The following is a 25,616-nucleotide window of genomic DNA, read 5'->3' on the forward strand; positions in this document are numbered from 1 at the left end:
AGACATGATTTTCCTCCCTGCATATTTTGTCCCCTCCGGTGTCCCTTACTTACCTTGACACCTGGAAAATACCTTCTCATCCTTTAAGTCTTCAATGTCACCTATTCTATCCCTGTTTGCCCAAGTCTTCCTCAGTGCCAGGTGACCACGTTACTTTCAGCCTGTTTCTGTTTGTTGATGTATGTCTCATCCCACAGTGGAACTGAGTTGTTGTTGTTGTTGTTTTTACATTATGTCTTAGTCTGTTCCGGCTGCTATAACAAAACTACAGACCGATGGCTTATAAACAGCAGAACTGTATTGCTCGTAGTCTGGAGGCTGAAGCAAGATTAGGGTGCCAGCACGACGGGGTGAAGGCTGTCTTCTGACTCTCAGACTTCTCATTGCACCCTCACATGGTGGAAAGGGCTAGGGATCTCTCTGGATCTTCTTTGGTCAAGGCATTAATCCCACTGATGAGGCTTCCATCCTTGTGAATTAAGTACCTTCCAAAGACCCCATCTACTAATACCGTCACATTCAGGGCTGAGGATTTCAGCATGTGAATTCGGTGGGGGAGGAGGGACACACACTTTCAGTCCATGGCACCCTATTCATCTTTTCACCTTGGTACTTAATGTACCACACGGCCTGTAGTAGGGCTCAGATGTTTGTTACGTGAATGAATGAACCACATCCACGCATACTTCACTTCAAATAGTTTTTCACTCACGTAACATGGTCATCTGCCGTAACTTGAAAAAATAGACTTCAGAAGGATAAACACTATGTTTGAGAATTATTGGGATTCTGTGTGTTTATACCTGTGTAAGAAATAATACTCTAATTTCTATACTGCTGTTTTCCTAATCCTTCAATATATATTGCCGTGGGATTGGTAGAGCAAGTTAGAGCTAAGAAAAGCAAGGTAAAAGTGAGCCCAAATCAAGGAGACAGATACTTAAGAGCCCCTTATACGTACCATAGTATTACATCTGTGACTCTGGGTACTCTTTCACATCTCAGATTCTGTGATTAATTTGTAAGATTTAGGCTTTACACAAAAGTTATTTAAATGTTTTCCTAAAGTGGGTGGTTATGTTAAATATTTAAATATAAAGTTGTTGTAAAATTGTCACATTACATAAAATACAATAAGGCTGTATAATATACAGTGAACACTATGCTGTACTCCTTGACGATACCAAAAAATGCATCTTTTTATATGTCTGCACATGCACACTTTTACTCACAAAAACGTATGTGTGCCTATTTATAATTTCTAAAATCGGCACATAAATTTATAATTTGAAAAATTGGTACATGAATATAATATTGGTGGTGATGTCCCTTTTTTGAGTTCCGGTATCTGAAAAAACTACCATTCTAATTCCTAAAAAGCACGTAAAATTTTAGTGCCAGGAAATACATCCTCTTTGGCAAACTTTGTTTTCTAGCCTATGTAAGGCCTTTTGAGGTTGGTTCTGCTTTTCCTAGTAGCCTTAAGGAAAATTGATTTGATAAGATTTTAACAAAAGATTTGATGCCCTGACATATCCTCAAGAGTGGTTAGCTGTGAAAACAGCTGCTAGAATATATTCATAGAAACTGTCTTCCATTCCTAAGAGTTAGAAAAATATAATAAGGTATGCCTTAATCATCCAGTTGCATTAGGTTTGGTTATTCTATAATGCACCTGGACCAGGGACATATGGATTCCAGACACTTTTTGTTAAAGGGATACAAAGTAAGCATGGCTTTGTTTTTGTTTTTGTTTTTAAGTAGGCTCCACACCCAAAGTGGGGCTTGAACTCATGACCCTGAGATCAAGATTTGCACACTCTACTGACCACGCACAGGGCCAGCCAGGTGCCTCCAAAGTAAACATGTTTTAAACATAATTCGTAAACGTAATTCTGGGCCCATATTTATCCAAGTAATTTTATGATCCCATAACCAAAATAAAATAGCTGAAAGGGAACTAGTATGAAAAGAACAGTATTTTACTGTAGAGGTTGCCAAACGAGCTCTGCTAGAGTTTGCCACTCTTGCCACAGAATAATTTTCTGAAATACTGATTATAACTATTAGCAAATACATACTATGGCTTTCCTAAAAAAGAAATTCTCAGTTTATCATTTGCTACTTATGTTAATTGAAGAAAACAAAAGGAAGGGAAGATTTAAAAAGCGAAACAAGTTGCCCCCCCATATCCTAATTTCATGATTTTGAAAATCATGACATTATTTTAAGGTTTTATTATTTAAAAGGGTATTTCTTTATTTATCTTGCTTGATATAAACAGAGGAGTTGTCACAGTTAATCAGTCACAGATATTTATTAAGGATCCTCATATCAAACAGTGTGCTATGTCTTGTTGAGTTTGCAGAAACATATAATACATAACTTTTATCCTCAGGAAGTTTATAACCTAGTAAAGAAGATTAAACATAGATAAAACATTTTATGTACGATTAAGTGTTGAATGAAATATTAAGGCACTAAATATGGTAGGAGTTAAAGAATTTTCAAACCAAAGGAGATTTTAGAGATAATCTCATTCCGTTTCTCGTTATACTGATGAGGAAGCAGAAGTCTGGAGGAGATGTTACCTCAGAAATCTGCCCAGAGTCCCACTGGATAATGTCAGAACCAGAGGTAGAACCCAGGCTTCTTGACTGTAGCCTTTTTGTAGTACTTTCTGTTTATAAGCACCTATGAACATGTATGGGTGGGCTTGATTCAAGACCCAAGGAAGAAGTGAGTTCTTGAAGGGTAGGGTTAGATTCTGGGGAGAAGAGCTGCTGTTTCCTGATGGAGAGAGGTCAGAAGGCTTGGGGAAGAATGGAGGGAATAGCCTAATGAGGGTAGAAGGCACATGGTAGGGACTGTTACTAACCTGGGGTTGGATAAGGAGCCCTTGGAAGCCAGGTAGATTTTTATGTTCTTGGTACTGGGGTGCTTTTATAGATCTCTCAAATGGACTCACTTGATAAAAATTATGTTTTGGGAAGATCAGTCTGTGATGGTGACCTTGAAAGATGGAAGTAAGATCACTCAAGGGCAAGGTGGGTTGGGTTATCAGGTTGTTGTAGTAGGAATAAAGTAGAAAATTAAAACCCACAAGGCATTTCTAGGAGAGGAAAACAATAGCCACAGATTGTAGTTTTATAAAGAGAATGAAGGGTAGAAGAGTGTAGAAGAATGGTATTTCCATGGACAGAAATAAAATAACTTGGATGAAGACCAACGTGTATTGAGTATTTTTGTGAAAACTTAAAATCAAGTTGTAAATGAAGGATTTTGGAAATCATCTGTGCTGAGTTGGGGGATAAATACTCTATCATCCAACTAAATGTATCCATTGGGGATTTGGAAACATAACAGTGAAGTGAAAGGGCCAAAATAGAGATTTTAGAATCTTGTCGATATGACTGTGTTGGAATTGTCAGGAGATACGAGTGCACTAAAGAAACAGGGGCGCAAGAGAGGAGACGGTCTTGGCAATGTTACCTACAATTGTAGGGGAGAGGGTGAAGAAGAGGAGCTAAAAGAGGAGACAGAAAAGAATGAATTAAAAATGTCAGAGTGCTGAGCACTAGTTAAGAGCACCATGGGCCTCAGGCCCACACAGACCTACAGTGAAGGTCATCGTCTGTCTCCACTTTGCTTTGTTACAGTCATCTTCTTTTAAGACTCGATTTTCCTCCTATGTGAAAGGCAATAGTAATAGTACCCCCATTTTAGGTAGGGGTTACTGCAAGCATTGAATAAAGCCAGGAAAAGTGCTTAGCTAGCTCAGGGCTTGCTACACAGATACAGTCAGTAAATCTTAGAAGATAAAGAGGGCCATGGAAGAGGTCATTTTCATGACAGTGCCTCTGAAAAGCAGAAAGATAAACTAACATCTGAAAGGTGGGTTTTGGGCAAAGCATCGTTGGAATAGAGTCATGATGCCGTAATTTGGCACATATTCATGTGCCAGTTGTACGGTGGCGAGTCAGCTTTGAAGTAGAATCATATACTTTCCCATTCTAAGAATGAGAACTGAGAAAGCTTTTCCTGTTGGTCTTGATGTTAAAAGAATTACTACTGAGTGCTAATGAAGACTTACTGTAAATGTATTAACATGTTTTTTTAATGTTCTTTTTTATTTTTGAGAGAGAGAGAGAGACAGAGCACCAGCAGGAGAGGGGCAGAGAGAGAGGGAGACACAGAATCCGAGGCAGGCTCCAGGCTCTGAGCTGTCAGCACAGAGCCTGATGAGGTGATCGAACCCATGAACCGTGAGATCATGACCTGAGCCGAAGTCGGACGCTCAACCGACTGAGCCACCCAATTGCCCCTAAATGTATTAACATTTAACCTAAAATAGGATTTAGGTTTTAATTGGAGTTTCCCATATCTTTGGATAGTCAATAATGAAATGTGTGCATTTTAATTTAGAGTTAATAATCAGTTATACCTGTTGTGTACACTTGGAGACTGTTAGGTTATCTCTGCATTTTTCATTTATACATATAAACAGCTTTGAATGGAAGGCTACTTACATTCAAGTTTATAAAAACCACTATGGATATGGTTTAAATCGAACAGCAGTAATATAGCTGAATCTGTAGTTGTCACTGCTTCTTTGTTTAGCATGCATTGTTAACACATTCACCAGTTCCCTTTTCTAGTAAAGTTATCCATTTACCTCTCGTTTAGATCCTAGGCCACTGGGATAGAGGAAAATATAAGAAATGAGCATTTTTTCCAGTCAATTTTTTTCCTATATTATTCTTTGAATAATGGATTTACTTTTTCATATAAGATGCTAGTGGTGCCTCACATCGTTAATAATACTTTCCTAAATGAAAGTAAAGCTTATTGTAATATTTCCTTCCTTCCTTCCTTCTCTTTCTTCCTTCTCCTTTTTAACTTTCTTTCTTTCTTTCTTTCTTTCTTTCTTTCTTTCTTTCTTTCTTTCTTTCTTTCTTTCTTTCTTTCCCTCTCTCTGTCTTTCTTTGAGGCAGGGGGAAGGTAGGGGCAGAGAGAGAGAGAGAGAGAGAAAATCTTAAGCAGTGTCCACACCCAGCACAGAGCCCCACTGGGGGCTTGATCTCATGACCATGAGATCATGACCTGAGCCCAAGTCAAGAGTCAGATGCTTAACCGACTGAGCCACCCAGGTACCCATTGAATTTTCTATTAGCAATTCTTTCATAAATTTTTGAGAAATCATTAGCTTTTATGTTTGTGGCCTCAATCTTAAAGTTCATTTGAAAAATGTAGTAAAACTAAAATTTAAAAAAGAGAACAATTTTCCGGGTTAAAAAAATGAGTTTTTAAAGCTGTTTTCATAAAATCAGTTCTTTTAACTCAGGGACATTTAGGGAGATTTTGTATATTGTAGTATCCTGTCACCCCATGACTACATTTTTATACTTGTCATATTAAAAACTTTTTTTGTTATCATTTTGAGGAGAAAATGGAGAGATATTTGTTGATAAATCTTTATTATTCTTGTCATGCATCTATTTTAATCACAAATTATTTTACTTTTACTATATTTCTCTGTTGGATATATTGAGATCTTTGGAAATGTAGTAGTATGTGGATGTATGGTGTATGGATATTCAGTATGTGACTTCTAAAGCTGATTTTTATGCTATGAGATGTTTGTTTATCAGTGTCCTTATTATAGACCATGATTATGCTTTCTATATGCCATCTTCTGCAATTGTGTGAAATAGCAATATAAAGTAAATTAAAAGTAAGCTAGTGATTTGTAACTAATTTGTAAGATATTAGAAGTCAGAGTAGTTTAACCTCCGTACAGGCTGTATTATTTCTGAGTCACAGATTTAAAAAGCATAAAGCATAGTTAATCATGAAACTCCACATAAAGTAATAGGAAAATGATAAGAGGGAGTCTGTTCAGTTGAAGTCAACATTGTTAGAGGACCGCCATTTTGAAAGAGCACTGTGGTCCTGGTACTGCTGGTCCAAGGTAGACCTACCTGAAGGCATCAAGATGAGAATGAAAAGGAAGATTTTCTTTCTTTTTTATTTTTTTTTAATGTTTAATTATTTTTGAGAGAGAGAGAGAGAGAGAGAGAGAGAGAGAGAATATGAGCGGGGGAGGGGCAGAGAGAGAGGGAGACACAGAATCGGAAGCAGGCTCCAGGCTCTGAGCTCTCAGCACAGAGCCCGATGCGGGGCTGGAACCCACAAGCCGTGAGATCGTGACCTGAGCCTAAATTGGACGCATAACCGACTGAGCCACCCAGGCGCCCCAAGAAGGAAGATTTTCTAATGTAAGAAAGTTATTTTTAACTTCTGGCTTCCCTGGTCTTGTCTACCACAGTTGTATGTATTATAAAACTGACCAGCATCTCAGCATTTCTTTATCTAAACTTGCCAATGTATTTATTCAGTTTTTCAATAAATATTTACTAAACATTTAATATGTGCCGGGCATGTTTTGAGCAGGGGAGAAAGAATAAGACCGATGTAGCTCCTACCCTCATGGAGGTCACATTCTCCTGGGGGGCACATAGGGGCAAAAACAGGTAAATAGGCAAATGATGTATTTGCTGGGTGAAGTATGTCATATGAAGGACACACACAAGGGGAAGAAGATTGAGAAGATCGGAGAGTAAACTGTGTCAGCTGTGGCGGAAGAGATGCCATGAAGTTGAAACCCTAAAGAGAAGGAACTAGGTCTTTTAGGAGGGAGGAACAGGGGCCGGCGCCTGGGTGGCTCGGTCGGTTGGGTGTTGTTGGACTTCCTCTTAGGTCATGATCTTGTGGTTCATGGGTTCGAGCCCCGAGTCAGGCTCTGTGCTGCCAGCTCGCAGCTTAGAGCCTGCTTTGGATTCTGTGTCTCCTTCTCTGTCTGCCTCTCCCCTGCTGGTGATCTGTCTCTGTCTCTCAAAAATAAATAAACATTAAAAAAAAAAATAATAAAAAACCTTAAAAAAGGACAGAGGAACATTACTTCAATAGGGATAATTAAATGGCCATAGACCCTGAGGCAAGATTAAAATTCTTTATTCTTATAACTGGAAGTGGGTTAGCTTGCTTATAAATTTGGGGTTGGGAGCCCCGAGGGAGGTGAGGGAAAAGGAGAGAAATTAAGGGCAATCCTTAGGTTTCTAGCTTATGTAAATGGATGAATGGCAGCATTGTTTATGGGAATGGGGAAGGGTTATGTGTTTAGGATCAAGTGGGGCTCAGCTTTGTTTTGAGAATTTGGTCCAAGAAGTGGTCAGTTGAGGGGATTAAAATTGTTACTATATTAAGGTAAAATTGTATAGAGAAGAAACTTTAATTATCGCTGAGAAACTTAGGAGATCCCTCAAATGTTAATAAAATTTAGGAAGCCAAAGCAGTACTCTAGGGAAGCACCAAGGCTATCAAAGGATTTAGCAAAAAGCAATCTGTTTGGGGGGATTTGATGTACTTTGACCCCCCAGAAAGATTAAAAAGTTAGAAAGTCAAGTAAAAAAGTGTTAAAGTGGAAAAAGGTAGATTGTCCAGAAGGCACATGAAAATGATAAATTAAAATACATAATCATCAAGAGATTGTTGGTGAGAGAGGCCATTGGCTCATCAGATAATACAGAAAATAATTACGATAGACACAGAACATCTAACGCTATGGTTGAAATACGAGATGTTAATGTTCATGGGATATACTAAAGAGATGATGCCAGAATTGAAAGAAAAAGAAATTTCTAGAGGATCTAAAACCTAAAGATTTTAGCAAACTCCTTGAGAATAAACTTTCAATGCCTGAGTAGTTTTTAAAACTCCAGGTTTAGCTAGCTCATGGCTGAGAATTTCAATGACTACTTAGAATATGAACTCATTAAAATGAAAGTCAGTCTTGTTTTTATTTTTAATGTGATATTTCCCAGTTCTTTAAGTCCTTATTTAGAAGGACTTAAATGATTCATATCCTTACAAAAGTGAATGATAGGCCTTCTTGAAATTAATAAGGGTGAAGACTTGCTGAGTAGCATTCAGTTTAAACTTGGGACTTTCTTGCGAAAGAAAGCTTTGTTCTGAGAGAACCCTACTCTACGTCAGAAAGAAACAGACCATTTCTGTTTTGTTTCCCAATACGTGTGCTCACCATACTGGACACAGTGCTGGACGCATAGTAAGCTTTTAGTAAATACTTGTTGGATGAATATGAATTTTACAGTTTGGGGTTTTGTGGGAAGCTGATACCCTACAAACCAGTTCAGTTGCGGTGCCTGAGGCGAAGTCTCTCCTATTACCGCATTCAGGTATTATGCTGTAGCAAGGCTGTCATGGAAATAGTGCTGATGGTCAGAAATGGGGTAGGACATTTTTAAGATGATGTGTTCCCATGCATCACAGAGAATACTGGTTATTTTAAGCCACCATAAATTCCTCTTAGAATTTTTGTGGATTGTAATTATTTTGATCAGTATCTTCTTTAAAGTTAATAATTTATGGTTGACTGTGTTGTTCCTAAATTCCAAGTAGTAAAAGATTGAGTTCATGGTGCTTTTGAGAACAAATACTATCAATGACTATTGAAAGAAGTTTTATGGATGATAGATGACCTATCCCAGGACCTCATTTTACTTGGATTCATTTCTAAAAGTCCAGTAGATATGCTTATTACTGTAGTCACATGTGGAAAAATGACACACATCTCTGCTCCATAGTTCTCTGTATTTTTTTTTCTAGCAGATCATTTCTTTTGTATTCACTCCCTAATTTTGGATCCATACTTTATTTACGCTAATTATGTGTCTGACCTTCCTTCTTCCTCTTTCTTTCTTCTTTCTTTCTTTCTTTCTTTCTTTCTTTCTTTCTTTCTTTCTTTCTTTCTCTGTTTCTTCTTTCCCTCTCTCTCTTTCTTTGTTTCTTCTTTCTTTCTCTTTCTTTCTTTCTTTCTTTCTTTCTTTCTTTCTTTTTCTCTCTCTCTCCCCCTCCCTCCCTCCCTGTTTCCCTTCTTCCCTTTCTCCCCTTCCCTTCCCTTCCCTTCCCTTCCCTTCCCTTCCCTTCCCTTCCCTTCCCTTCCCTTCCCTTCCCTCCTCCTCTTCTTTTTTCTTGACTACAATAAACTTTCTTCTAGAATAATATGAATTGACTTGGGATCCCTTTGTCATGCTCCTGTAATTCAGTGTTTATATTCTCAAATATTTGTCTCCACAACCTCTGTTCCTTTTATGTAGACACATTTTAGTGGTTGCAGACTCTTCTCCACCAGCCTTTCTGGATCACAGTAGTGGTTTACCCTGACCACAAGGATGGAACCTCATCAATCATGGAGATATAGAATTAGGTCATAGTGAACATTAAAGAAGCAACATCACCTTTTACTCTGGCACCCGTGGGGAGGATCATTATTTACCAAAAGAAAACAGATTGAGCGGAGGTCTATTAGAGTGACTATGTTATGTGCCATTACTGAAAAACAGTTATGCAATAAATTCTCAAGGGTTGAGCTGTTTTCAATGTTATGTATGAGAGCACACTTTATGGGCTTATAGCTGGGAATTTTATATATACGTGATGATAGAGGAACAGTGTAACATTTATAAACTTGGAGGCAAGGTAATGTGATGGCTTTGGGGTCTTTGGGATGAAATGCTTCGAATCCTGACCCCCTTCACTTACTAGCTTTATAACTGTGTGGAGGTTACTTTGACCTCTCCGGCCTCAGCCTCCTATTGTGCAAAATGGAAATAATATGATTTCCTGGCAAGAATTTTGTGAGAATCGAATGCAGTTACATACAGAAAATGCCAAATGAAACGTTCGGCACATGTAGATATTTCCCCCAAAGAAAAATAGATTCTGCTGCTAAATATAGAAGGGGAGAGATAAAAAAAAAAAAAAAAAAAAAAAAAAAAAGTTTCTGCATGATTCGCCAGAGCTTTGTGCCCATAAACCTCTAGACTGTCTCAGCCTAAGGGGTCCACTATGATCTTAGCATGGATGTGTGTTTGAGAAAGGCATGGAATTTTTTTATATTTTTGTTTGCCTTGAACAAAAGGTCCACTTGTGCTCTGAGGTTGTAGGTGGCTGCTGGATAGAAGGATACGTATGGGAAGGAGGAGGTCGTGCAAGGGCAATTTAACAGGCCCCAGTCTACCTTCTGGCAGAGCAGCTCTTACCTCTCCGTTTTACCTTTTGTATTTTCATGGAAGGCATTGAATGAACAAAAGGGTCTGTGTTTTTCAGAAAAGTTTGCACAACCCAAAGCAGGCTCAGGTACCCCATTCCTGGACTTCCCTTTCCCTCAGGTCTCACTCTGCTTTTCCCTCAGCCTTTTAAAGTTTGTGGGAAAGGGTGGGGCAGGGAAGGATGTCCACTTCCAGGCTGTGTTATTGGTGGAGTTCTCAGCCAACAAAGCATGGAAAGCCAAGTGTCCTGTGCACAGAGGAGGGCATTCCTGGTGGAAACGTTCCTTGGCCTCTTTACCTCTATAGTTGATCACTCACACAGAGCCACCTTTTGAGCCGTTATCAGAAATTTTGATTTAACTTTGAAGTAACAGCTACTGATGACTTCTTCTCTGCCTTTAGTTGACCCTTCTGGATTTTCCTTCTTTATCCATCTTGGACTCTTGTGTTCTCCAGCTCTTTCCCTACTACCCTTCCCTGCACCCGCCCATGAGAACTCTGACTCTGGGTGAATCTGTCTGTGTGTGCTCTGCCATCCAGCGCTGTTGGAGAAGATAACACACACATTGGGTGCATTCATTGCTTGTAGTTTTCTGAGCTCTGGCTTCTGTCTCTTCCAGTTCTCTGAGTGGCCCCTCTGCCTTCTGTGCTCAGTGTCTTCTTCTCTGTTGGCCTCTCACTGACAACATGTAAATAAGCATGCTCAAAGGAGCCCAAGCATCACATGAAAATAACAGATGAGCCCATCCACTGCTTGAGGTACAGCCCTCTCTTGCCTCACAGACTTTTAATGTTTATTTGTTTTTGAGACACACACACACACACACACACACACACACACACTACAGTGGGGGAGGGGCAGAGAGAGACAGAATCTGAAGCAGGCTCCAGGCTCGGAGCTGTCAGCACAGAGCCCAATGTGGGGCTCGAACCCACGAACTGGGAGATCATGACCTGGGCTGAAGTTGGACGCTTAACCGACTGAGCCACCCAGTCGCCCCATCATGAATTTTTATTTAAAATCCATTGTTTATTTTCATGGTCCACGCAGTTTCTCCTCCTATAACCCAAACTGCTTGTGTAAATGTGTTTCACTTGCCTGCTTACTAATGTCCAGCAGCTTGTGTTCCCGCAGGAGGGAGTCTCATATGTGCTGCCTTATGTTCACGCCCTTCTGCTCCTCCTTTCCGCTCAGGCACACTGCCTTCATTTCCTCATGTATACTTACTTTTTTACTTATACTAGGTTTTTACAGATTCTATTCCTTCTTCCTGGAAAACAATAATCAGACTTTCTGTTGGGTCATCTCCTGAGAGAAGTTTTTCCCTGACCCGACCTGGCCAGGCTTGGTCCTCCTGCTTTATAACCCCCTCTTCATATCACTTGTCACATTTGTGGCTATCCTTTTACTGCCTTTCTTCCTATGTCTTTCAATGTGGCTTCTAGAGAATTGGCATCTCGTTGGTCATGAGAGCTGGTACTCGAGTGTAAGGAGTCCAAGGAATATATGTTTAAGAAATGACTGAGTAGGGGTGCCTGGGTGGCTCAGTCAGTTGAGTGTCCGACTGTTGATTTCGGCTCAGGTCATGATCCCAGGGTCATGAGATCGAGTCCAGCGTCAGACTCCACACTGAACGTGGAGCCTGCTCGAGATTCTTTCTCTCTCTCTCTCTCTCTCTCCCTCCCCTGCTCGCATGCACTCTTGCTCTCTAAGATTAAAAAAAAGAAACGACTGACTAAAGGAACAGCTTTATCTCTCCCTAGCTCTATGTCTTTGGCCTTGGGAGAACTTCTTTTTCCTTGGTAGAGTAAAAAGTTTTAAGTGGAGGTGAAACTGTTAGTTTCTCTACTGGAGTTTATGACTACAGTGTAGTCAATTGTACATAATAGCTGCAGAGTATACATACTTTTTCCTTATGGGTTTCTGCTTTTTGCTCTTTTAAAAAAACTAGAGGGGCACCTGGGTGGCTAGGTTGGTTGAGCCTCTAAGTCAGGCTCAGCTCTGGTCTTGATCTCAGGGTCTTGAGTTCAAGCTCCACGTCAGGCTCTGCACCGACGGTGTGGATCCTGCTTGGAATTCTCTCTCTCCCTCTCTCTGCCCCACCCCTTCTCAAAAAAAAATAAACATTAAAAAAATAGAAGACAAAAGTAACCTTTATATTATTTGCACAGCTACTTTATTGGTGTAAAAAAAAAAAAATCCCCTGTCAACCTATCTACGTATGAATATGACAAAGAACCGTGACACTATTTGGGCTCTACTATAAAGTAGATTACATGATCTCTTAATTACTTCATGTATTCACATTTACATGTAAATATGTTCCTAGCGTATTTCAATTCAAACTCACAACATAAATGGAGAAATGACTGTAGTTTATATTTAACTGAGCTGAGAAAACATATTGTGGTAATTAAACTTTTTTTTTTTAAACAAAAGCTTTTTTTATAAATAAAATAGCTGGCTTCCAAGTACTTGTACTTTAATGAAAACAACTGTATGTTGTAAGCCAAATTTTCCTCTTAAATACTTCCTTTATATCTTATGCTGTATTTTCTCTAAATTATAGTTCTGTGTTTGGGGTTGAATTCTAAGAGAGTAATAATGGACTGTACCCTGCAGCCACAAAAGCAGTTTGGTAATACAGGAGCCAGGTGACACCTTTTCCCCTCCAAGTGTGTAGATCCGTGGTGTGGACGGGGATCTGCAATTATTCTGTCAGTGGACAGCAGAGTAGTGACCCTGTTCATTTCCACTGGCCATAATGGAAAGCGGCTTAGATGCACACTGGTACTGACCGCTTGACCAGTTACACTCAGGGTGGAGAAGGAAATAACCTGTACGTGACCTGCCATAACCCACCTCAGAAGCCAAACTCTGATTGCATTCCAGGTCTATCAATTGCATGGTTAAGCCCACCTGACTTAAGTAAAGCATGTTGTACTGGCAGGGTAAATTAGGGAAGGGGGCAGGAAATGGGAGTTTATAGAATTCTTTCTGTTGGAATTAGAGCTAAATAGTTGATTCAGAATAATCCGTGTGCTTACTTTCTACCAATAATTGTGTGATTTGGGAAATTACCTTTGTTGTGTTCCTTTTTAATGACGATCTATCAATCATATGGTGCCGCATAATTACTTAAATTCTGCTTTTAGGAGAATAATAAATTACATTTATTCAAGGCTCATTATAAGTTAGGATTTATTCTAGTTGCTGTGGTCCTGCCTCCCACTGAGTGGAGGCACTGATGCCAGCAGTGATGGCTCTAGCACTTTCAGCAGGTGCTTCCTAGTGTGACCCGTCCTTCGCATGATTTTGGTCACAGCTCTGGCTTCCTGGTGCCCCTTAGTTCCAGCTTGTTTCCCACTTCTGTTTCTTCACCATCATCCTTTTGTGTCCCTTTCTGCTTAAGTTCTCTGCAACCAAGAACTCTAACTGGTACAATGATTTTTGGCAAAAATCAATCTCTATTTGGAAATCTATCCCCCTTTTTAATTTTTTTTGGCAGCCATAGCTGTCAAAACCTTGTATTTCAGGTAACATAGTACAAGGGAATTTGAAGGGTAGAAAATAGAAGTTTAAATGCTTTGAGTCGTGGTATCAGAAGGAAACAGTAATGAAAGTCTAATAATGAATTACAATTTTCAAAGAAGTATTCCTAGTTTTCAGCACACTAGAAAACTTACAGAATTTTTTTGTAGATGTTATTGTCTGTTCACGTAAATTTTTTAAATGTTTATTTTGAGAGAGAGGGAGAGAGAATCCCAAGCAGGCCTCCTGTGAGCACAGAGCCCAACACGGGGCTCGAACTCATGAACCGTGACATCATGACCTGAGCCAAAATCAAAGAGTCCTAACACTTAACCGACTAAGCCATCCAGGTGCCCCTGTTCACATAATTTTTATTATGAAAAGATGTAATTTGTAATAGGCATGTATTCTTGATATCCTGAAAAACATCCTTTCAGTTTTCCTTTGAAGAATCCACCCTTTCCCTGCTCTTGGGGTCAGGTCACACTGACCAACCATCTCAGAGATGGTGTATGTGACTGATGTTAATCAGCAGCAAGCACCTTGCACCTCCTTGGACACATTAATTGGTCCAGGTTGAGTAAGTATAGTATATATCAGTATGCAGCGCCTTCAAGGTCTACTATAGACTCACATATCACAGGGAGCCTGAGGAGGAGACCAACATCTCAGGAAGTAGAACTAAGAGAATGGAGAGAGAGAAACTGAGTCCTGATTATATGTTTTGAAGGCTAAATCCATTATTTCTGAAGCTATCCCTATTCCTCCACTTTTTAAAAAAATTTTCTTATTTATTTATTTTGAATAAAAATAATATTCAAGAGGGAGGGAGGGAAGGAGGGAGGAAGGGAGAGAGAGAGAGAAAGAAAGAGAAAGCACACACACAAACAGGGGAGAGGCAGAGAAGGAGACACAGAATCCCAGGCAGGCTCCATGCCATCAGTGCAGAGCCCAGTGTGGGACTTGAACGCATGAACTGTGAGATGGTAACCTGAGCCAAGATCAAGAGTTGGATGCTTAACTGACTGAGCCACCCAGGCGCCCCTCCTACGCTTTTAATCCTGTGAGACAACGTTATTACCTTTTTGCTTTTGCCAGTTGGGTTAGGTTTTTGCCACTGGCAATCAAGAGTTCTAGTTCCTTTGGAATGTGAATGCTGCATCATCTTGAGTTTTTTCATGATACATTGCAACAACATTTTAAGACTAACTTTTAATTTATATCTTAATTACATACTGTTTTCATATATGAAATATTAATAAGGAAAAGCAGCTAAGACTTGAAGGTGACGTATGAATCCAGAAAGAGATGAGCAGGAAAATTCAAACCTTCAATTCTGTAAACACTTTGAAGTAGCTGCATTTTAACTTTCTATATGATTTAAATCTCTAAAACATGAATTTGGGAAATGCAAACTTAAAAAGAATAGGTAGGTCATGTAAAATGTGTATTTAAAAGAATAAAATTAAAACAAACATATTACAGACAGTAGCTGGATTATTTACAGACATCTGATCTGTAATAAGCATTTCCCTACATTTTATACTGTCTTGTTGCCTTATTATATAACTATCTATGGTTTGACATTGTACCATTGTGATTTTCTATCAGACATCATCACGGAAAATAGGACTTCATGAAACAGAGTCATACTACTTTCAGATTTTGTACATAGATAGATATCCTAAGTAGGGACGCCTGAGTAGCTCTGTCAGTTAAGCGTCTGACTTTGGCTCGGGTCACAATCTCACAGTTCATGAGTTTGAGCCTAGCCTCAGGCTCTCTGCACTTACAGCGCAGAACCTGCTTCGAATCTCCCCCACTCACACATGTGCACAAAATAAATAAACATTAAAATTATCTATAAATATTGCCCTTAACTGCCCCAAACTCATTCTAGATCCCTGTATTTTCACCCTTCACTAGTCATCTTGAGCTGAAATTGAAACTGCTTTTCTTCATTTACCTTCTTGGTTCCCACATCCTCGGGCACTGGAGTGGAGGAAGAAAAGAACTAATAAATGAAGGCATTCCCCAGGGAGGATGACCTCAAGAGCAAACCCTCAGAAGCCTGTTAGTAAGGATTCTTTTGGGTGCTAGCATCCTGTTGTGAGCTAACTTACGTGAAGTTAGTCACCGGGTCAGGTAGCAGCTCTGAAACACGAAGACGCGAATCTCTAACCTCAGTCATGGCAGGATTCAGGGGCTCAGGCAGTGTCATCACAGCTTTGGGTCTGCATCCTTCAGCACTGCCTTCTTCTTGTCGGCTTTGTCTCCGGCAGGTACCGTCCACGGACGGCACGCACCCAGATGTATATCATTCTCACAGTCCCAGATTTCAGATAAGTGTGAATGACTGTTGTTTTTCCAAGTGGCAACTAAAAATCTCTAGGAAAAAAAAAAAAGGCACTGACCCTCCTTGGTCCTTGTCACCAGGATTGGGGGCAGGCCACAGGATTGATAGTATCGCACTGAACTGGACTAGTGATATTTCCAAAAAAGCAACAATGCCAGTGAGGAAAGTACATGTGTCCTCTTCAAGAGGGCCAATCTCCTTCTCACAGCAAGCTGTTCTCTTACTTTTCCTTCACTATCTACTGTACTGTTCTTGACTTCAGTGAAGTTGCCTCCTTTTTAAAAGATGAAAATACTGCTCCTGGTAGGATTTAGTTTAGTTATGCTCAGTGTCAATTAGATCAGAATACTTTCTTCTGATTTATGGCCGGGATCACCTGTGTTGAAGGACTGGGGATTTGGGCCGTGGAAAGTAAAGTACGTATTTTGAAGCACAGCCACATGGCCAAGGGGTAGACAGAGTGGACCTTGGAAGCCATGTGGACCTGGGTATGACTTTTCCACTCCCCAGCAGTATGACTTGAGGCAGGTCACGTCATTCTTCAAAGCTTGATTTTTTTTAAACCTGTAAGATAAAAACGATACCTATCTCATACAGTGAAAATATGAAAATTAGTGGTAAACTACGTAAGGCGTTTGTCGCAATGCCTAGCACATAATGGATGACCAGTAAGGGATTGCTGACACTACTCCGCCTACCGACAACAGTAATAATCAACGTTTGTCCACTGCCATCCCTGTTTCTAGACAGTCCCCAACTACCTAGAATCAAGAGTTCACGATGGTTCCGTAGTTCAGCCCCGGTAAGGTCCACGTTGAATTTTACCAGAATCTGGAAGCCTAAGTGCTGTTCATGACATTGGGTCCATGGAGATATTTTTCTTCCACATGAAGAAAATATATTTTTGTAGTAGAACTCCTTCTTGAGTGGAGTTAGCCTCCATTTGCTGTGTCTTTAAATTGTATCCCATTGTACTTTTATGAGGGGCAGGCAGTCCAACGAATAAGCGTCAGAATCTGTTTAATGAATGCATAAAGTATATTCACGGAGGCTTTTGACTGCTGTATAAGAACTTGTATCGTGATCGTGTGGCTTGCTTTGGGGGCTGCTTAACTGGGAGGCTTGATCGAGCTACACGTGAAATTTCAAGCTTTTTCATTTTGTCTGTGTATTCAGATGTTTAGCATTTCACGTTAAAAGTCCTGTCAAAACTTGCGGCCCTTTATAGTGGTGGGCTGGTGGACTCAGTATGAGGAAGTGTGGTTATGGTAAGCAGGCAAGGAATTCTCCTGGAGACCCTCTTATCGTTGTGAACACGGATCTCTATGAAAGCTGCACAGATATGCCAGGATACATGTACACAGCCAAATAGCAGGTGGTCGAGTGAATCTGTTGTCCCTGGTTTTATCAATAATATACAGTGCAGATGGATATTTTTTAAGGGTTTAAATAAAATAACTTTAAATTTTTTTAAAGTTAGCTAACATACAGGGTGTACAGTGTGCTCTTGGCTTCAGGAGTAGATTCCCATGATTCAGATGGATATTTTTAAAGGCTATTTGTATTCAGAGAATTTAGAGTAATTGTACTTATGCATATTTGCAAAAGTTATTTTCCACTTTCAACTGCTTTGTTGTCAGTGAGAGAAAAATCGTGGATGAATAATCTTACACACACAGAGCCATAAGGGTGACTTTCTAGTATAAAAATCTTAATAGCCAAATCTGTTAATACTCCCTATGCCTGTGCTGGTTAATGTAGGTGATTATCCCATGAGGTTAAGGTGTCAGAGTTACAAAATTGATATTGTACTGGTTTCATTTAAGAAAGAAAGTTAAGGGCGCCTGGGTGGCTCAGTTGGTTGAGCATCCAACTCTTGGTTTCAGCTCAGGTCATGATTTCACAATTCGTGAGTTCGAGCCCCGTGTCAGGCTCTGTGCTAACAGTGCAGAGCCTACTTGGGGTTCTCTCTCTGTCTCCCTCTCTCTTCCCCTCCCATGCTTTCTCTTTCTCTCTCAAATTAAATAAACTTAAAAAAAAGAAAGAAAGTACACTGTTTATGGCTATAAATTGTGTACAGCCTGCTGTTTTCAAACATCCCTCATGCTGTTATTAGTCACAGAAATATGTATGTGTATATGAATGGCTCATTCTAGTCTAATGTAGTGATTGGGGAAATAGCTAATACGGTATATTCTGAATTATGTGCCTGGGTAGCATATTATTAATTTTCAAATTTACCAAGAAGGCACTAAAAACCTAACAAATAATGGATATTGGTTTTGTGTGACAGATGATTTTCTAAATAAAGCTTAGAAGTGTTGCTATACCTGTATTCCTGTCTTCCAATATGTACATGAGTAACATCTTGATGTTGAGTGTTTTCCCTTTATAGATTGTTAGTAAATTTGTATCAGAAGTATATAATCAAGAAAGGGTAATTGTTTCTGCCAAATATCTATCTTTTTTTATCTTTTCTGCAGTAAACACTTCTGGCATTTTTTAATGTGAGGATGTCTTTCACATTTCACATAATGTAGTTTACAATGATAGGATCTTCATCATGTTCAGTTTTGGAAGAGACCATAAAGGTCATTTCATTCATTCCCCCGTCCATTTGATGGTAATGTGCTTTGTAGGTTTACTATGAAATTAACACCTTGGGTAACATTTTTTTTTATACTTTCTCGAATGTCCTTGACTTTTCTTGTAAACAGTTTTGTTTTTTCGCTTTCTTGCCAATGAGAATTATAAGTACAGCCGAGGACAGAATTTTATTTTTATAGAAATAGAGCATCTGTGGAAGAATTCCGCTACTTTAGCTACCTTTATGAAAGTGCAGTGAAGTCTCAGTTACCATATCGGCCCCCATGGAGGTGGCCAGTTACCGTTTGAGCAGAATTCATTTCAGATATGGAAGCATGGGGAGCATGTTGCACGACCTGCCTACGTTAAGTGTGGAGCTAGAGGTAGAGGTAGACTTGAAGCCTACTAGCCCGGTTCTCAAGTCAGTTCAGAGCCAGAGCGATAGGTGCTTTCTTTCCTCGTGGTTATCATGTGGAAGGCTTGAAACCAAAGATGTAAAGCAAGTTGCCCCACATCGTGTCCCCCTCCCCTCACAGACATAGTTTTGGTGAATTTTGGTCATTTTTTTCCCACTGCATATGTACACACCCCACACGCAGTTTTGATTAGCTCTAGAAAAACTTGAGCCTTAAGGCAAGTTATCTTCAGAAATGTCCATTGCTCCCCTTGAAGGGAAAGACTTCAATTATTAGTTACAGTTGGAGAAAGAAGAGGAAACCTAGAGGGGGCACTTTAATTGTCAAGTACAATTTGATTTCATCCTTGCTATATATTGGAGATGTGTGCTTTCCAGTAGATGTTCACCTGTGATTGCCAGTGTCTTGCCTTTACCTGATGCTATAAAGGATTCCTAATACTATACTGACATTGGTTTGGTTGCTGTGGAAATCATTGTAATGTCATAAGCTGACACCCTGACAATACTGTAGCATTAAAGGAAGGGAATAAGAAGTTGCTGTTTGGTTTGGAGTCTATAAAGCAGATTCCTGGAAGGTCTTTGATTTATCAAAGTTACATAGCCTGTGAATGCCAGAGGTGGGACTAGAACCTAAATTTTTGCACTCTCAATCCAATTTCCTTTCTCCCGTGCTAAACTCTGCTTTTCTGAAAAGGAATATGCGGGGTGCCTGGGTGGCTCAGTCGGTTGAACATCCAATTCTTGGTTTCGGCTCGGGTCATGATCTTCGCGGTTTGTTGAGATCGAGCCCTGCATCTTGCTCTGTGATGACAGTGCCTGTTTGGGATTCTCTGCCTCTCTCTATTTCTGCCCCTCCCCTGCTCGTGCACTCCCTCTCTTTCTTTCTCAAAAATAAATAATACACTTAAAAAAAAATAAAAGGAATACAAACTGGTTCATATAGGGAAATGTTACACTGAGGCTTAAGTTAGTGTTTCTGATCCTATACTCATTTAGGTGTTTTCTGTTCTTCTCCTCTTCTCTGTACCTTCTTCTTTGATTTTCCTTTTGAACCTGTTTCCTCTGCTGAATAGTTACATATAAATGGCAAGTATTTGTACTGCTTTGAGGAAAAAATAATGTCTAATAATGTAACCCTTTCTTATATCATAGGCAGAAGGAGAACTGGAACACAAACCTGTCTTTCCTTTTGCTCACTGGAATTTACAGAATACATGAAAATCAATTGTAATATGCAAACAAAAGCATCATGCAGTCACAGCTTATATGCTTAATAAGAATTCAGCAAGATAATTAAATTGCAAAGTTTAGCATCATTGTACTTCATTTTCCCATGAATATTTGAACTTACTTATAACGGATATCTGCGTGTGAACTTGTTATTTACTGTGGAGGTCGGAATATAGGATATTAAAGAAGACATTCAAGTAGAACTTGATTTGCCTTATGAGCTCCCAGGTTCCCACAGCAATTTTAGGCAACACATGCTGCTTTACTGGAAGAGTAACTAGAGGATAGAGTCTGATCACTCTCTACCTCCCCTGGTAAGCCTTCTGTTTGTTTTGTGAATTTAGTAGCTAAAGGTGCATGATAAAACTTACCATCTCTGTTAGATGCTGCTAAATCAGACAGTAATAAAATGGCTCCCAGGCTCCAGCAGCTCTTCTTTTTATTCCATTAAACATCGATTTCCTAGATGGTCATACATATGGTGTGTCTAAAACCTTACTCGGAAAGTGCTAAAATCCACGACGTCCATTTTAAACTCCAAGTGCAAGGGAGGAGGGAGCTTCCCCATTAAGTGTACACGTTCTTCCAACAAATGCAAGAAAACAGAATTTTTGGTAGAAACTTATCATTACTTTTCTGACCATCATATGATTTGCCTGGCGATATAAAACAATTCCCTGCAGTCCCTCCCATTTAATTGCTGGAGCAGAAAAGTACATTAAATCTTAATTAGCCATACTACCTATGGTAGCATCTGGTGTTATTGAGTTTTCGCCGGCATCTAGAAGCGGCGCGGTAATCATTCCTTACCTGGAGGAAGATTCCACCATTCTGTTTCATTTGGTAGTTTTTCTCGTCTTTCTTTCATTACATGATTTGTTGAACAAAAAGTGTATATTCAGGTACATGATTCATTACAAAGATATACACATGCATGCATACACATATGCATACATACAGACATGTTCACAACATATATGTTGTGTTGTGTGTGTATATATATATATATGTGTGTGTGTGTGTGTGTGTGTGTATTGTATATATATATGCATATGTGTTTGTGTGTGTGTGTGTGTGTGTGTGTGTTCCTGTCTAAATAGTATAGCATTGTATACCTTGGTAAAACATAAAATAACAACCAAAAAATAAGGTTGTGATGGCTTCTTTTAAAGAAACCTAAGACATGACATCAGTTTCTTGAGCACCTTCACAACACAGATGTTAGGCAAAGTTGAGGATTATTAATATGGTTTAGACATTTTGGTTTTTCCTTTTCTTTCTGCATCCTCTCAGTTACATATTTGCTTCCTGTTATTCGCAGTGTTCCTTATTTGTCTGAAACACTTTGCATTCCACCTCCACTGCTTCTTTTCTCTCCTTTGTTAGTTTGCATGCATTACTGACATGCTAGAATCTGAAAGTGAAAAGGAAATTCAGAAACAAAGCTGAATAAAATCTCATCATTCTTAATTCTGAAGATGGTTGCCTGAAATTATTAGCTCATTGCTGACTTGTCTTCAAGTCAAGCATTCAGCATATCAGCTCCTAGGTGGTTCAAAATTAGTTGATAGTCGCAGTATATGCCTGTGTATTGTGCACTATTCCTGAAGGAGATTTCCGCAGGTTGATCGTGAATTTTGGGCCAGCTGAACTTTTAAACTTGCTAATCCATTTGTTCCACTGAGTAGTCTTAGAGTTGAAATAGCAGTTTCCACTTCACTTATGCGTAGGTGAACCTGTGCACACATTTATCATTGATTTCCAGCCCTGAAACTATGTAGAAGTTAGAAGAGTTTGCTTGCTTATATTTAAAGGAGACCATTTTGAGGGTGTTTTCCTGAAAATATGATTGGTGAAATAAAAATTAAAATTCATATTTACTTTATGGGAAATAAACTATCAGACACAAACCTCTGTTGCCGATACTTGAGTTAGATACATTCCAACCAAGGCAGGTTCTTCTTCTGTCTGACTTTCCTTTGAGAAGCAGGGACACTCCATGATGTTGGGCTGACAGGCATGAGGAAGCAATCAGCGCTCCCCTTCTTTCTTCCTTCCAAAATATTATGAACGGAAATGTTGTGTTCAGATAACTGCAACACTATGATATAGCTTTTTTCTTCCCCTATTTTAGTGAACCTTTTTAATTTTTTAAGAATTAAGGTGAGTGGGGACCCCTGGGTGGCTCAGTTGGTTGAGTGTCCAACTTTGGCTCAAGTCATCATCTCACAGTTCGTGAGTTTGAGCCCCACATGGGGCTCACTGCTATCTGCATAGAGCCCGCTTTGGATGTTCCGTCCCCCTCTCTCTTCCTCCCCCGTCTCTCTCAAAAATAAATAAGCTTTAAAAAGAAAGAATTAAGGTTAGTGAACTTGAAGAGACCATCTGAAGTACTTTTTATTTTATTGAATTGAATTGAATTGAATTGGGTAGATTTCTCTGTTAATAAAATTGTTGCCTTACTATGTGCATTGCATTATATGTTAAAATCTGGAATACTTTTGGTCCTTTTACTCCTATAATGTTGAAATAATAATTTAATTTCTAGGTATTATAAATGTCTAATAGCTGTGTTTTGAATTGATATGAATTGCATTATGTTTTCTTACTAATAGTTGAGATGAATCTATATAACCAAGTCTGGGCCCACTGAAATGAGTAATCTCCAGTATAGTAGTAGGAGTAGAGATTTCTTGAACGGCTGGATTCTTCTTGTTGGTCCTTCAAGAGATTGCATAAAGATAAGACAGGTGCTCCATCTCACTCGTCAGATTTTCTGAATGAATTTCAGAACATTGCCTTATCAGAGAGGGGTGAAAATCTCTCTCTCTCTCTCTCTCCGTTTTTTTTTTTATATCACACTCACCACCTCCGGTATTGTTTTTCATTCTTTCTTTTGGCCTGGCTAATGAGCCAGGCATTGTTCAAAGCTCTACCAATAAGTGACCATAATAGTTCTTCATGAAGTTGCGATTTAGTAGATATGGTATGTAAGAATGTAGATTCCAAAGTCACACTACCTTGGTTTTACTCTTGGTTGCACCACTAGTGATCGGACGGGTCACCTAACCATCTGTGTCAGGTTCCTCCCTTCTACAATGAATATCACAACTCTATATTAAATGAGATAAAGCAGAGCTTAAATGAGATAACACCGATCACACTGAAGTTAGGAAAGGGAACATCTGGGCTCCTATCTTTAACTCACAAAAGTGAGTCGACCAGCCTTATTCAATTTATAATCATTTTATTTCACTTTGGGAGCCTTTTCCCAGCTCTCCTGTAATGTTGGGAGTATACTCTGTTCACCTTTCCTTGTTTATTTCAAAAGCTCCTTATTTAACGTCTCCTGGCTGGACATTGCCATACATGTAACACCCAGGACTCCCTGTTACACACACTGTGTAGTCATGGGCAGTTACTCCTTCCTTGTACATGTTGCTAATGGGGATTATTCATTTATTTACTTGAGTGAGACTGTATGGTGTCTTTTCAGTTGTGTATTATTTGTCTCTTATTGTAAGCCCTTAGAAGGGAAGAGACCATAGCAGTCTACACGGTAGGCATTTAATAATGGAAATAAGTAAAAACAATTTCCATTTTCAATAGAAGTGAGCATAAGCTTTTTCTCACCAGGCCGTTTATGTGGTTAAGAACAAACAGGGCTGTCAGAACTGTACTATTATCTTACGCTTTAGATTCAGAGGCATACCTGTTTATATTGAACCTTTTGTAGAAGGAGTTGCCTTTTTTTCCCCCTTAAAGCGTTTACAGTTCTCACTGTATTTGTGGGATGCACGTGCAATTTCTCCATTGTAGCTCATTTGTTAGATTAAACATTGGGAGTGTCTGTTTTATTGTGAGTGGGAAGTTTCTAGATTTTTACTTTTATTTTGCTTTTTATTTTTCTGCGAGATTCTTACTCTCTTTTCACAATTATTAGCATACACACATTTGATTCCTTTCCCATAGCCATTCACTTTTTCCCATCTTGCTCTAATGCCTTTCACAGCTATACAAGTAGATTAATAAATATTCTTCTTTCTTCTTCTAATTTTATGTGGAATGTTTCATTTTTCTTTTGTAATCTTCCTTTCTTTACAGAAACAAGAATCAACTGTAACACTTCCTGGATAAGTACATACCAAGGCTTTGTAAACCTGGCATTTGAAATTTTTATTGTTCGAGAGAAAAGGTTGTGTGAACTGACCACCAACCACATAGGCTGCCATTTTGGTGCAACAAATCTGTCTGGATTTCCAGATAGTATTTCTTGGCATAATAAAAGCAAAGCTACAGACTACTCTGTATGATTTTTAGTTCTAAAGAAGTAACGTGAAAGTATTGCTGTTCTTATCTTGTAGCGCAAAAGTAAGCTAGAAGAGTTAGACTTGTTATTTGTCTATTCATATTGTTAGGTTAGTGGTACTGGCTCGCATGTGGTGGTATCACTAAACTTAAACCAAATTACCTGCCTCCTTGTTGAATTACCATAAGTCAAAATCAAAACACTAAGGAGAAAGTCAACACTAAAAATAGAATAGTAATTGGTAGTAGTGACCTAAAAGGCGATAATCAGATTATGTATGTATATACACACACAAACACACGTATATACAGACATATTCGTGTGTTTATTTGTTTCACTTATAAATCTTTTTCTCCAGGAAGAATAATAATTCTTTGTTTACAAAGTAACTATCGACTGATTGTTGGGATGACAACAGAGGAAGATTTGAAATACAGTCTAAGTATTATTATAGAGAACATACTCTGTACTCTGAGGACTGCCTAATAAATTAGTGTGCATCTGTTGACAGGTAATAGATCATTCTACAAACTTGTTAGTAGATATTGTTATTCATCCAGTCAAACATTCACGAATAGTCTGTCATAATCAGTGTATTCACACCCCACATCCAGTCCATCACAAATCATGTTGTCTCCACTTTCAGAATATGTATATGTTAAATGTCACTGCTCCCTACCTTTATCACTACTTCCTTCCTTTGGAACCTTATTTCACCTTTTTAGAGACACCTTCCCTGTGCATTTTATCTAAAATAAGACCCCATTCCCCACTTCCACATTCTTCCTCTTTATCCTGTTTAATTGTTTTCCATAGCATTTCTACTTTTTGATATTCTTTTTGTTTTTTAGCTTACATATTAGCTTTGTTTAATTGTTGGTCTTCCCATTAGAATGTAGGTACCATGAGGGTGAGGGATTTGTCCTTGTTATTAATCTGATGGTCTCCAAATGTACAACAATGCCTGGCCTACCGTAGGTATTCAGGAAAGTGAATATAGGAAGGAGTGATTGCTGCAGAGATCCAGGAACGTGGTGCTGGCTGTTTTCACC

The 25,616-nt window shown here is 39.1% G+C and overlaps 1 protein-coding gene across 2 annotated transcripts in view; it reads left to right on the forward strand.

The window, feature by feature from the left end:
• The window catches only part of COMMD10 (COMM domain containing 10), a 211,121-nt gene that overhangs the window by 101,356 nt on the left and 84,149 nt on the right, over positions 1-25,616 (forward strand). The window contains exon 6 of one of the 2 annotated variants that reach the window (XM_042933497.1): positions 24,360-24,558. The exons of the other annotated variant lie outside the window; for it this stretch is intronic. Coding sequence (XP_042789431.1) covers positions 24,360-24,392 — 33 coding nt within the window. The 3' untranslated portion in view covers positions 24,393-24,558. Of the gene's footprint in view, positions 1-24,359; positions 24,559-25,616 lie in introns of those variants that run through there. 2 annotated transcript variants of the gene reach the window in all.

Source organism: Panthera leo, chromosome A1 (genome assembly GCF_018350215.1).
Source record: "Panthera leo isolate Ple1 chromosome A1, P.leo_Ple1_pat1.1, whole genome shotgun sequence".
NCBI lineage: Eukaryota > Metazoa > Chordata > Mammalia > Carnivora > Felidae > Panthera > Panthera leo.